At 32.1% G+C, this 15,289-nt stretch overlaps 1 protein-coding gene across 2 annotated transcripts; it reads left to right on the forward strand.

Moving 5' to 3' along the window:
- Positions 1-6,582: 6,582 nt before the first annotated feature.
- LOC119603005 lies at positions 6,583-11,140 on the forward strand. 2 transcript variants are annotated; one of them, XM_037954868.1, is made up of 2 exons: positions 6,583-6,912; positions 8,711-11,140. In XM_037954868.1, exon 2 carries the CDS (start codon positions 8,739-8,741, stop codon positions 10,860-10,862), a length of 2,124 nt encoding a protein of 707 aa, XP_037810796.1. In that variant the 5' UTR covers positions 6,583-6,912; positions 8,711-8,738; the 3' UTR covers positions 10,863-11,140. The 2 variants fall into 2 exon arrangements, with proteins under 2 accessions (XP_037810796.1, XP_037810788.1); XM_037954860.1 differs by having other exon boundaries at positions 6,583-6,801.
- Positions 11,141-15,289: the final 4,149 nt, after the last annotated feature.

Consider the following 15,289-nt stretch of genomic DNA (forward strand, 5'->3'; position numbering starts at 1 on the left):
TTTTTTATTATTTTTAAAATAGTTGAAATACTTTTGTAAAACAAGTTGTATAACTAATTTTGAGAATTGAGGTTTTAAACTTCTGATGGAAGTTTTACTAAAACCCATCACATTTTCTAAAAGAAAACATTATTCAAAGCAAATTATACACTTTGATAATATCAATAAAGTTAATTTTTTACCACAGATTTGAACTACAAAAATAGGGTTTTATTTTAGCTTATTTATGCAATTTTTCCAGCATTGGTTCTGGTCGAATTTCGACCGCTGGGCGAACTCTAGTATTAATTAATGTACATATTTATATATAAAACTAAATAATTCAACGATTTTATTTACATATATATATACTATGTTTCAGACAATAAAAAATAATCTCCAATAAAGCAAAATTTCACAATCTGTTTATTAAAAAAATTTTACATGTTAATATGAATAATTGTATTCGTTGTTGAATTCTTTAATTAACGTCGATTACATGTTCCAATACTCCACTGGCACTTGGGATTTCCAGCATCAATACCCGTAACATTCCTGTAGCCATTTATACTTCGACGACTTTGATCGTACCTCTCCACGGAACACATTATATAATCATTTTGATACAGTATGACTTTATCGTCGACAAATTTTACAGTCCAAATGTGATTATATGGATTGCTATTGTATGATGGATATCCAGCGATCTTGTTATCAGAATTTTCCATCATATAATAGTAGACATTATAGGTAGTACCCAATAATGTTATTTTGAAATCGTCCAAATTCGTTGCCGTCCCCTCAACTAAATCAGCTTTCGTATGACCAGTACTATCAATACTGTTCTTATCATACCACAACCAGAGATAACGACTTTTAGCATCGACAAAACTATTTACAGCGGAGTAAAGGAATTCAGAAGATTCAATATTTAACATACAAAAATAGGGCCTGAACAATAAATATTTCAAATAATCAGGCAACTGGTCTATGGCTCTTTCAACGCCACTTTTCAGTTGGGCTTCAAGGTTATTGAAAAAAACGTTATTTTTAATTGCTAATATTGTTAATGCAAATTTTTGCAGATACTTATTATGGAAGTAGCCCTTTGAATTGTGTATTGCGTTTAAGATTAGCTGAGTTCTTACCATCAGTTCAAATTCATTTTCATTAGATTTGTAAATTTGTAATAGATCATCAATTAATTTATGGGGAGCTTTGTCGTTGTAAACTTGTTTAATAGCATCCTCAAATATGTCCTCCACCAGAGGGGTCTCGTAGTTGTTTCTTAGAGTTTTGTAGATGACATTTAGTTTTTCAAGCTGAATAAAAGATCCATTCGAACTCAATACTTCAGATAACATATTTGCATTTTCCTCCCGTAGGTATCGACGCGTAGAGTAGTGTAATTCAGATAATGCTGCTTGTTTTCTTTCGATTTCTCTATACATTTTAGTCGCCTCCAAAATATCATTTGTATTGTTGTTTTGCCTTCTCTTCCAAAGATCGAGCAAATCATTATCGAAATCTTCTACGTCATTTATATTTTCACATGATGCAATGTTTAATACGAATAAATAAAAGAAAAATATTAAAAATTTATGGCGATATTTTAATGTGATCATGTCGAAAGTTTACACTGGAATAAAAAAATATACTTGTTTAAATTGTCTTCGTAAGTATGTATGTACATTAGGTATGTCCCAAAATGAAAGTTGCTGATGTTCCCACCGAAAATGAAAATTTGGTTCATTCTAAGACACCATTTCTCAAAATTTTTGTCCTGACGTCACTATTTGGGGAGCTGGATCAAAGGATAAAAAGGTCCTTTTTCAAGGTTTTTATGATTTTTATCATATTTTTTGCAAATAGACTATATGCAAATTAAGTATCATATGAAAGTCTTTGTGCGACGATTTGACGATTTTGTATACAACTCATAATAATTTGTAATATCGTAATTTTTCGGAAAATTTTTAAGTTTTTAAAATTTTTACATAATATTGTTTAATGTAATTAATTGAAATTATTACATTATAAACCTTATATAATTTCATCGAAATGGTTTTTTCTGTTTTTCGAAATTCGATATGTTTTGTATTTTATTTAAATATTTTTAATCCTATTTTCTCACTGGTATTGTGCTAGTTATATTTATCTAACGTACATAATATGTACATCCACATACCCGCAATTTCATTAGCTTTACATTGGTATATAATACTTTATGGTTTTATTCTACTATAGATCATATCTATATCTAAGCATCTACTTGTTTGTTATACTTGCTTTATGAATAACGGTTTGTATGTGTTGTTTACATTATTTTGCAATGTTTTGGTATAATGGTATAATATAATATAAAAATGAATGTGTGTTTGTATTTATGTTTGTTTGGACTTTATAGACTGCTAAACGGCTGGACCGATTTTCCTGAAATTTTGACAGTGTCTTCCTGTGTGTCTGGAAGGAACTATAGGCTACTTTTTATTTTAAAATTTCATATGGGCAAAGTGCCACGCCCACATACATAATAAGTATTTAAAATCACATATCTCAGAAACAGCAACAGCTAGAGTTCTCAAATTTTGTATGGACAACTTTGACATCCACATGAACATATGGGCGTAAAATCGGCGGACTAGCTATAGTGGGCGTGGCCCCTCCATATAAAGAAAACCTTAAATTAGTATATCTAAGAAAATATAACAGCTAGAGTCCTCCAATTTTTCGGAGCTACTTTAGAATCAACAATAGAATACTTAGGACAAAAAAGAGCGGACTAGCAATAGGGGGGCGTGGCACCTCCCATATGAATTAAATACAAAAAATCGTTTATTTTGGAAACTATTGGAGCTGGAATCTTTAAATTTTGCACACGGCACATTAACATTACCTCCCATATGAATTAAATAAAAAATTAATTTTTCTTGGAAACTATTAGAGGTAGAATATTAAAATTAACATAAAAGTGAACATTTGGAGGTAAAATTTGCGGACATTCATTTGGGGTTCTTAAACCTCTCATATCAATTAAATACAAAAATGTGTATATTTATATACATTTTACCTCTAATAGTTTCTCAGATATATCTGGGAAACTATAAGAACTAAAATCCTTAAATTTTTCGCCAACAACTCTGACATGTGAATAATTGAATCTAGAATCCTAAAATTTTGCACAAAGAATTTTCACATTCTTGTGAACATGGGAAGTACCATACCCCTATTGTGGACTATCAAAAGGAGCTACGGTACCTCCCACATGCATTAAAATAAAAATTCGTACAACTGGGAAACTAATAGAACTAGAATCTTCAAAAATCGTAAAGTGCGGTTTCTATTTATACTATTTTTAGGGTAGCAAAGCACACTGGGTATAGCTAGTAGGGGTATATAAATTCAAATAAACTTCGCTCTAGATTGCATTTTGAAAAACGGAAAAAAACATTTCCGTAGATTTTATTGAGGATTGTCATGTATTAATTTTAACGAATTATCTTAAATTCATCTGTGTTAAAATGTAAAAAATCTGAAAATTTCCTGAAAAATTAGAAGATTTCGATTATTTTTGCAGTTTCAGAAAAATTTCTGATATGCAATTTAAAGCGTCTCTCAGGGATCTTTCTAATGATACCAATATTTCATATCATTCCTTTGGAAGAAATGTGAAAAAATCATAAAAACCTCAAAAAAGGACCTTTTTATCCTTTGATCCAGCTCACCAAATATTGACGCCAGGACAAAAGTTTTGAGAAATGGTATCTTAGAATTAATTAAGCTTTAATTTTAGTTGGGAACATTGACACCTTATTTTTCGTCCATACAAGCGGGCCACCCTAATGTACATAAATAGTATATTTTGTTATTTGCAATGGTGATAAGAAACGAAAATCACAAATTAAATTTTGTATAACTATGTATATTTTACTGTATTAATTTAATTCCATTACTATGTGAAGTTTTTTTCATTTGTTATATTTTTAATATATGGAGTTTGACATCATCGGTTGTGTGAAAGAATATTTTTTTTATATGGAGTTTGACACCTTAGACAAAAATTTTCATGAATTATAAACATTCTGCTGTTAAAATGACATCACCTTTTTAGATGCGCCTTGTAAAAGCATTTACACACTATCACAAAAAACTATTTCTATCTCTTTCAACACAAGTTTCACACTAATTTTTTAGCTGTAGTTTATACATACACTAGCTATACCCAGTGTGCTTTGCTACCCTAAAAGCAATATAAATGAAAAATCTTCTTAATAATTTTGAAGATTCTAACTGTAATGTTTTCCAGAGATGCATTTTTTCCGAACGTTAATTAAGATTTTAATGTAATCGATGACAAAGTAAAAAAAAAATCTAATATTTTCCCAGATATACGAAATTTTGTATTTAATTCATATAGGGGGTGCCAAGACCCCATTGAAAGTCCGCCCGTTATTCTCTAAATGTTCACATTAATGTCAAAGATCTTCATGTAGAATTTGAAGATTCTAGCTAGTTTCTCAGATATACGAATTTTTCTATTTAATTCATATGGGAACTCACAGCCCCCAGATGAAAGTCCGCCCTTTTTTTCTCCAAAATGTTCATATGTATAATAAAGTTCTTCTTGCAATATTTGAAGAATCTTGTTCTATTAGTTTCCCAGATAAGCGAAATTTTGTATTTAATTCATATGTGAGGTGCCAAGCCCCCCATTGAAAGTCCGCTCTTTTTTCTCCAAAATGTTCAGATGAATATTTAAGTTCTTAGTACAAAATTTGAAGAATTTAGTTCTATTAGTTTCCCAGAAAAACCAATTTTTGTGTTTTATTAATATGGGAGGTACTGCTCCCCTCATGGGTAGTCCGCCAATTTATTTCCCAAAATGTTTACATGGATGTTAAAGTTACTCGTGCAAATTTTTAATATTCTAACTATAATAGTTTCTAAGATAAACGAATTTTTGTATTTATATGGGAGGTGCCACGCCCCCTAATGCTAATCCACCCACTGTTTATCTTAAATAATTATATTGATACTAAAGTTGCCCCGACAAAATTTGAAGACTCTAACTATTATATTATCTCAGATATACTAATTTAATATTTTCTTAATATGGGCGTGGCACGTCGCCCACATGAAATTTCAACATAAAAAGTAGCCTATAGTTCCTTCCAGACAAACAGGAAGAAACTGTGAAAATTTCAGGAAAATCGGTCCAGCCGTTTAGCAGTCTATAAAGCACAAACAAACAAACATACATACATACACACTTTCATTTTTATATATACATAGATATGTATGTATATCTCTTCATGCACAAGTTTCACAAAAACTAGACAACATCTGATTTTAGACTTTTTTAAACGTCAAAGGTGACACCACTATATACTTTGTGACACTATTCTAGCAAGGTATGTTATTTGTAATGTAATTTCATTGTTAGTAGGAACATCATCATCACCATATTTCTTCTCCATAAAAACAGGGTCATCATGATGTAAAATTAAGGATTTTTAATGCATTTCGTGTACAATTTCTTCTGCCTTAAGATTATTTATTTTCAAGATATACTTGCACCTTGTGCTACAGGCCACAATTTTCAAGATATTTTGAGTTTTTCTGCACAAGGAAGATTGCCTATTGAAAATGGTTTAAATCGGTCCATTATTTCACTTAGCCCCCATACAACCTGACCTTCTGATTTTGGGTTTTTAACACATAACTACGTCAAATATACTACTATCTTATCAATAATTGGCAGAATTATGTTTTATATAATGATCGGCCGTCGTTTGACCCTAGCCCCCATACAAACCCCCCTTTAAAAAATATCTTAAACGTCCAAAAATTTGCTTATCACCATTAGTATCGCGATGAAATTCAGCATAACTAACCTTTATATAAAATACATCCCTCTTCCCAATTTGAATGAAAACAATCCACTGTGCACCAGCGGCATGTGTTGATCTACTCGCTAGTCATGTGTCGTCGTCATCCTGCGATTGTGAGCCAATGACTACTATAGAAGGGGGTACCTTACCTTCAAACAACCTCAACATGTGGGCGACATCATTACCAAGTCTATACCCCACCAAAATCCGTTATCTGGGGCACAGAGGAAGAAGAATTGCTCCACAATACCATATTAAGACTCTTTTTTTAATCTCTTCTAAGACGAGGAGAATCGTATTTGCCGATGAGTCGAACATGGTATGGATGGACCATGAAACTCCTAATTAACTCTCATTTCCACTTGGTATAATGAGTGCAAGAGAGGAACCGAAAAGGAAAGAAAGGGATAAATATTTATCCTTAAAGTAAACACAGGAACTAAAAAGGACACGCATACACAGATAAATATTTACTAAACCTGGCACTTGATATAACTGGTGCCATAAAGGAACCTATATGGAAAGAAATATAAAAAAAATGCTTATGTAAAGTCAAATTGTGACTTTAGTGGCAATAGTACGAAAGGTTTTGAATTGAATTGATATATTTAAAATTCTGGCTACAGCATCCATATGACAGACATTATAACGCATGCGCTAAATTTTCACAGCATCTGTCAAAAAAAAAAAATTTAAAAAAAACATACAAAATTTTCACTAAGTCAGTGTCGTATTGAACAAATTAAAAATGAATAAAATAAATTAATTTAATAAAGTTGAAATAAACAAAAATTAAACATTTATGATTAAACGCATTCACGGCGCCATAATTAAACTTACAACAACATAACAAGTTCTAGTAAAACTGTTAAAAAATGCGTTTGTATGTGAAACGTAAAAGTGGAAATGGTGAACTCAACCTGAGTTATGAGTATGTTTAGAGTACAAAATCCATTTCGTAATTATTTGTATGTATGTGTGAATGAGTGTATGCGTGTCTTTTTTAGTTCCTGTGTTTACTTTAAGGATTGTATGTACATATGTATGTATGTTTTACATGTTTGTGTTCATGAAAAAGGATTCTAAAGTCACAAAAATGCAAATAAAATTTTGTATTGACACTGAATATTTGTAATCTTATAAGAAAAAATGTTCTTTATTTATTAAACAGGATAAATATTGAACAAATTAGCTTAGAGATGCAAAGATTTCAAGCCAATTATTATTTATCCGTTTATGAACGGAAAATAATAATATGTATCAATTATAAGACGATTTTTCTGATGTTATTTTTTGTGATACCCTTAGAATTATCATTCCTTTATGTTGAGAGTTTTTACATAAAGGAGAATTGATTCTCTCCCTAATTTCGTTGACTATGTGTTTCCTGCGGTCCCCGTGAGAACCAAACGATATTTCTAATAAAACCGATCATATTTACTAGTGATGCATTTCTGACGGCCATACCTAAATTAAAGCGTTGAGTTCCATACAAATTCGTTGAAAACAAAAACAAATTACAAGTAACGCAACGCTTTTATTTCGGTATGACCGTGAGACAGTCCAGATCATAGAAAAAAGAGTTCTACCAAGGTAGAGTAGTATGTGCTCCTGTAAGGCTTGGCAGTCACATAGAAGGCTTTGTACCAATTCCTCTTCTTCCTCATCCAAACAACTTCTACAGTAGCTATAACGTGGATAGCCCATACATTCCGTCATACATATGTATGTCCAATCATACAGTGCCCAGTACCCTTGAGAAGCCTAATCGAGTTCTTATTAAAAGTCAAGAGAGTCTTAGTTCTATACTTTGTCAGAATGTGCCAGAGCAGTCTCGATATTCTGCAAGTGGTGATATCTGACCACCTGAGTTCAGTCTCACTCAAATCCCAGTCATCCATCAATTTCGATAAGGTCACCAGGGGAGTGTGAATATCCTTTTGCGCAAGGGTTGAGTCTAAGGACAATCCTTCGATTGTGCATTCATCAGATATTTTATTTCCCCGGATGCCCTCATGTCCTGGAACCCATAGCAACTCAACTTGCTGTGTCAGTTGTGCCAATGATTGAATACAATTGAGAAGACATTTCGACTTAATAACGCTGGAGTTAAGAGACTTGAGTGATGTAAGGCTGTCCAAGTAGATATGTATGGTCGAATTTTCGAGATTCAGTTCCCGGATTCTTCTCGCTGCTGTATCGATGTCATATATGTCTGCCCGCAAGACCGTGCAAATTGACAGATAGTTGAAGATACAACAGAAGATCTAGTTTTTTGGAGAAAATTCTGTCCTCGAACCATCAGTGTAGATTGAGATCACGTCATCCCTTAGGACTGTGTTCGCGGCCCAATCATCTCCTGTCGGTATTCTGGTCTTAAATTACCATTAAGGTCAAAACGATCTTAACCTATTCTCAAAATTTAAATGGATAAGAATTTCACCTTTCTTGAAGGTGGTCGTTGTGATATAATGTGCCCAGTGGGGCACTTTTGGTAAGAAGAACTGGCACTGTGGGATGAACCAAACGTTCGTTGCCCAAATTAGGTAAATAGATAGTTCGGGACTATCCGCCCGGACTGTTGGGTTATTTATTAAAAGCCATGCCCTTTTCCATAATGTAGATTTGCTCATAAAAACTAAAAATATATTTGTTCTCTATGGACTATAACGAAATGGAATTAGTATATGAGTACCTCTGCATTTTATTTATCTTCACTTTTGTATCACAGTATAATTTTTTAACAATTTTAAATTATTGTAAAATTCATAGCATTAAATACTTTTTTTAACTAACCCATTATCTTTTCTAAATACATATGTATTTTATTATTTTTTCAGAGGAAAATATCTTTTGGATCCACGATATATGACGAAACGTGATTTACAATTTTACTATCGCTACTACAATATGACAAAGAAACGAAAACACTTCAAGAAAATAATCATAGTGGTTCTATGCATCTGTTTCTTCTCTTATATTTTTATAGATTTTAATTTGAAAACGAAATTAATACATTTAAGGGACCGCTTTGAATTTATCGCCCGCATCGATGCCGACTACAATATAAGCCAGGCATATTTTATTGATTTGCCTGGATGCCGCATGCCTTACTTTCCTGTCACCGATGACAATATAATTCAATTCATGTATAAGCCAAGAAATTTTTCGTGCAAAAAAGCTTTAATGCGCACCAGTGATGTTGGTGGTGCAGTTCTCATGTTGAACATGAATGAAAAGGAAATCTATGACACCTACGAAATACGAGACTTGTCGGATTTGTATTGTAATTATACCGAAATACGAAGAATAAATGATCAACACAATCAATATTTAGAACCGGTTCCGTTTCAACTAGGTTACAATGCACATGTTAGTATAAAGCCGGGCATTGAATTCCTAATGGTCGAGTGCTGGCCGAAAAATAACGAAGAAAACATTATCTATAAGGATTTTCATTTCTTTGTCACTGAAAATGTTTCCTTAAATGCCATATTAAGCAGTACTAATAGAGACGAATTGTTATTGGACGAGGATGACTTCACCAAGAGCTCATCTGGGTCAAATTCCTCACGCATTAAAATTAATAATCATACTACAACCCAAAGTAGTGATAATCGTCTGTCGGTTATGATCTTGGGAATGGACAGTGTATCACATTTGAATTTCTTGCGACAAATGCGTTCTAGTGCATCATATATACACAACAAACTGAACTACATTGAATTCTGGGGCTACAACAAAGTGGGCGATAATACTTACCCCAATCTTATGCCAGTTTTAACAGGTTTTGACGAGGATGAGGTGGCCATTTCATGCCTAGGTCCACCTCCTAAATTTTCTAGTAGTCTTTATGATAACTGCTCACTAATATGGAAACGCTACAAAGAAGCTGGTTTCAAAACAGTCTACGCCGAAGATGTTGGTGCTTTGAGTCTTTTCAACTGGCGACATTCTGGATTCAAAAAGGCCCCCACAGATTACTACCTTCGGCCTGTACTTCTCGAGATGGAACGACACATCAGCTACGAGAAGCGTTTAAATGTCGCTCTCTGTATGGGTGGACGCCGGACAGCCGATGTTTTGCTCGAGTATATTCGTAAACTAATACCGGTGATGAAGCATGAAAACTTTTTTGCTTTCTTTTGGACGGTTGCAATGACTCATGACCTTTTCAATATGCCAATGTTATTCGATGAAGACATAAAACATCTCTTGGAAAACTTTGACACACATGGAATACTCAATCGCACAATTATATTTCTTATGAGTGATCATGGCATAAGGTGGGGATCGTTTCGCAAGACCTACCAGGGCATGATGGAAGAGCGACTTCCACTTCTTATAGCACTCTATCCGCCGTGGTTTAAACAGAAGTACCCAGAAGCAGTCAGCAATTTGGAAGCTAATGCAAAACGTTTATCAACGCCTTACGATCTTCATGCTACAATGTTGGATCTGCTTGACTTGCGCAAGTTAAGTGCCAAACAATTAATCAAACGCAGCGCTGAACTGAACGATCCTGATACAAGTATGCCACGAAGTATTAGCCTCTTTTTGCCGATTCCAAAAAGCCGCACTTGCGAAAATGCCTACATTGCCTCGCATTGGTGCAGTTGTCATCAGCACCAAGAATTACCCACCAATGATGGTCGAGTACAAAAAGCTGCCCGTTACATTGTCAAATTAATAAACGATCGTCTCAAAGATCATCCTCAGTGTCGTGTTTTATACTTGAACTCAATAACATATGCTACCGTAGCTGCGCCCCATCACAAAATCGTTAAAGAATTGGGGATCAGTGATTATTCAATTGATATAACATTACGTCTGCAAACAAAGCCCGGTCTTGGTCTCTTTGAATCAACCGTCAGAATGTCTAGCTATAGCACTGCATTGACAGGCACTATAAGTCGCATTAATCTCTACAGCAGTCAAAGTTATTGCATCGATGACTATGCCCTGAAAATGTTCTGCTATTGTCACAGATAAATGTTAGAACTTTTCAGGCGATTTGCTACTTACTACTTGACCCAAATTGGGTTATATTGACACAATACCAAAATTAATTATATTTCATTTTTCAATTTACAAAATTCTCATAAAACAAGACTTATTAAAAAAAAACTTTAAATTGTACTAAATAAAGCTTTAAACTAAGTTAATTAAAACAATAATTAAATATAACTATGGTCAGTACTATACGACTGTAGAATTAGTATTCCACAAATATTATATATCAATTATACTATATACTACAACTATATTTAACAAACATAAATACAAAATTAAAAAAAAAATAGTCTTAAATATTTATCGCCATTTTCTCAATACTGGTGAAATTAGAAATTATAAATTTATTTATATTTAATTAATTCATATTTGTATATATAAATTTATAGCATTTAAAATTTCTGAAATTATATTCTTATTTTAAAACCTTAAAAAATACTAACTTTTAAATATTTTCTGATCAATTTCAAAGCATTTTTTAAAATTGTTAAAATAATAATCTTTAAATTATAAGGATCCATAACAATATACGTTTTTTCATTTGAGGTCAACTTCGTACATGTTTAAATTTTTTAAGTTAAAAATTATTTTAAAATGTTCATGAATTTTAAAATATGTTCAGAACGTAAGCTTCTTTCTTATCTTTATAAACCCGGTTGATATTTGTAAAATTTGTATAATAAGTACTAGCTACACCCAGTGTGATTTGCTACCCTAAAAACAATATATATAAAAGACCCACTTCACGATTTTTAAAGATTCTAGCTGTAATGGTTTCCCTATACATTTTTTTATATTTACTTCATATGGGATATGCCTCGCCAACTATTGCAAGTTCGCCAATTTTTTCCAAACATCAATTTTGATTTTAATGTCACCTATGAAAAACTTGAATAATCTAATAGTTTCCCAAATATACGAATTTCTATATTTATATCGTATAGAAGATGCCAAGCCCCTATTGAAAGTCCGCTATTTTTCAAAGTTCTTCGTGAAAATTTGAGGACTCTAGCTCCTATAGTTTCCCACAAATACGAATTTCTGTATTTAATTCATATGGGAGGTACCCCACCCCTAATGCTAGTCCGCCAATTTTTAACCGAAATATTCACATGGTTGTCAAAGTTCTTCGTCCAAAATTTGAAGATTGTAGCTCTAATAACAACCCAGACATGCGAATTTTTCTATTCAATTCATATGGCAGGTATCACGCGCCCTACTTATACAATACAGATACTTATACAATTTTTTGTATTTAATTCATATGAGAGGTTCCAAGACCTCCTAATGAAAGTTCGCCCATTTTTCTCCGTAAATTTCACGTGGACGTTAAAATTCTTTTTGCAAAATATAAAGATTATAGCCCTAATTGTTTCCCAGATAAACGAAATGTTCTGTTTAATTCATATGGGAGGTGCCAACCCCCTATTGCTAGTCCTCCAATTTATTACCCAAATATTCACATGGGTGCAAAAGTTGTTCGTGAAAAATTTAAGGATTTAAGCTCTAATAGTTTCTCAGATATACGAATTTTTTCATTTAATTCTTATGGGAGGTGCCAAGCTCCCCTAATGAAAGTCCGTCCGTTTTCCCCCACATGTTCACATGGATGTTAAGGTTCTTAATGCAAAATTTTAAGATTTTAGCTCTAATAGTTTCCCAGATAAACGAATATTTCTATTTAATTCATATGGGATGTGCCACGCCCCCTATTGCTAGTCCGTCCATTTTTTGTCCTAAATATTCATGTTGATACTAAAGTGGCTCCGAAAAAAATTAGGACTCTAGCTGTTATATTTTCTCAGATATACTAATTTAAGATTATCTGTATATAGGAGGTGACACGCCCACTATATCTAGGCCGCCCATATGTTCATATATCTGTCCAAGTTGTCATTAAAAAATTTGAGGTGTCTAGCTGTTGCCGTTTCTGAGATATGCTACTTTTAATATTGATTTTGTATGTGGGCGTGGCACCTCGCCCACTTGAAATTTTTAAATAAGGGGTAGCCTATAGTTCCTTCCAGACATACAGGAAGACACTGTGAAAATTTCAAGAAAATCGGTCTAGCCGTTTAGCAGTCTATAGACTTCAAACAAACCCACAAACAAACAAATAAACACACATTAATTTTTATATATATATAGATTTTAAATACATATGTACCTAGGTTCTATATAAAATTCAACACAACAAATTTTATACAATACCAAAAAACGAATATATTAAGGGTTTTCATTTAAACGCATAAGTTTACGATTTGTGCAAGTGTTTCATGAAACCCCTGTTCAAATTTTGTTCAATTACAATATTTATAAACATTTTAAAACAATGTCAAACGAAATCAAAAAAATAAATTATTTTAACAAACAATTGTACAAAATATGTATAAAATGTGAATATTTAAGTCCATAAATTCAAAAGTGAACAATAGTGAACGGATTTATGAAATGCACAATGAGTTTGCTCAAGTTTGCCAGTCTAAATAATCGCTCAAACTTATAAGGGTTGGGCAAATCAATTTCCATACAATTCAATTGCGAGAATGGAAACATGCACAGGTTGCACAGTTTACGAGGGTTTTGAACGTTTAAATGAAAACCCTTATTGTTATTTTGAGCAGAAAATATCTGCTGAACAAATGTTATTATTAATAACACTCAAATTGTACGCCACCGGTGGAATGCTGATGACGATTGGCTACTTAAATCGTATCAAAATCAACAATATCGAAAGTGGTGACTCGCATTATATATATAGTTTTTTTAAAGGACAATTTTATAAGATTTCCACTGTCGGAAAAGGAACTTCAACAAGCTAAACAGGAATTTTTACAACTTGTCAAGTTCCTAAAAGTTATAGCGGCAATGGTCTGCACCCAATAAAAATTTCTTAACCCGGTATTAAAAAGAAAATTTTATATTATTCCTAAATTTATATATACAGTGCTGTGCAAAATAATAGGCTGTTAAAAAGGAAATATATTTGTTTTGATATACATATCTCTCGTAAAAATTATAATTTTAAAAATATTTAGGTGCCATCGTTTTTGGTATTGTCAGTACTAAAAATGGTGGTTATTATAAAAAAATGTATTTTCCTGTTTTAGTGGTATTCTTTATCTTTTCAGAAAAAGATGTAATTTTAACTGTGCAATAGACTTATTTTAAAATGTTACTTCCTGTATGAAATTAAATACCAATAGAAGGCAATTTTCGTAAAAAAAAATATAATTAATAGAAACAATCCTAGATAATTTCGATTCTTTAACTATTTTCAAAAATCGGGTTTCGGGATATTAGATTTTTTTACTTTAAAAACAAAAAAGTTTTACCGGTTTTAAAGCAAGGTGAAATGCAATAAGTCTATCAAATAAATACATGTATTCATTATTTTTCACTTTTACACGAATATAAAAAGATTATTTTTTATCCTCAACTGGAAAAATCAGGAATTATTTTGAATTTTATGCCCTATGTCATTACAATTTATATTATGTGAGTCAGGTAACGTTAGTAAAAATCAAAAATAATAGTACTTAACTAAGCTTAAAGGACTCCAATAGACTCAAAACCACCTCCAGAATTGATTAATGTTAAATTACAGATCTGAAGCTTAAAGATATCTGGGAAAAAATTGGTATATAGCACTTTATGGTCCAAGAAAGATGGTGATTAGTTGCTTTAAGCCACATAGCCCCGCTAAAATACTCGTAAGCTCCTCGATTATGCAGCAATCATTATACAATTAGTCAGGAGTATGTTTTAAGGCTCTACAAATAATTCTGTACAGTTTTTTTTTTAAATCGGACCACATTTGACCCAATGCCCATATAAGACCCATTTCAAAAAGTTGTTTTTATAAATCTTATATATATTAGTATCGCACTTAATAGTCATAAATAAGCAATAAATGAACTTAAGCCGTAAACTAAATTTTATGAGGATCAATATAAACCTAAATTCCTATAGATTTCCCTCAGAAAATCGGTGGTCGTCTATAAATTTTATATTTTTTTAACGTTCGAAATAAAACTCCGAAGCAAAAAACTGGTCCAGAAAACCGGATAGTTCTCGTTAGTGAGAAGTATTCTATGCGTTTTAATGATGAGCACCTTGGTTCTGAATTTCTATAATATGAATAAAAAAAGTAATTTTGTTTTGTTATTTCATGAAATAAAAATATTCTCTTAAAGAAGTTTCAAAAAGTCTATTATTTTGAACAATAGAAAAATGATCTTTTGCAATTTTTTACGTTCATTAAAGTTTTAGTAAAAACAGTGTAGTTTTTGAGTAAATAATTAAAACTTCCACATTATGAAATATTTTAAACAAATAACAATAAGTCTATTATTTTGCACAGCACTGTATGTCAATTAGAGTGTCCCGAGGAACAGTTTTTTTTA

The sequence above is a fragment of the Lucilia sericata genome, unplaced genomic scaffold, assembly GCF_015586225.1.
Source record: "Lucilia sericata isolate MDLA Ls3-8-SP2 unplaced genomic scaffold, ASM1558622v1 Contig000009F_arrow, whole genome shotgun sequence".
NCBI lineage: Eukaryota > Metazoa > Arthropoda > Insecta > Diptera > Calliphoridae > Lucilia > Lucilia sericata.

What these genes read in the sequence shown, in the direction of transcription:
- LOC119603005 (XM_037954860.1), top strand. Translation starts at nt 6,746, where the DNA reads ATGCGTTTGTATGTGAAACGTAAAAGTGGAAATGGTGAACTCAACCTG. An exon ending in GAACTCAACCTGAGTTATGA is followed by an intron (nt 6,802 to 8,710) that starts GTATGTTTAGAG and finishes TTATTTTTTCAG; the next exon opens with AGGAAAATATCTTTTGGATC.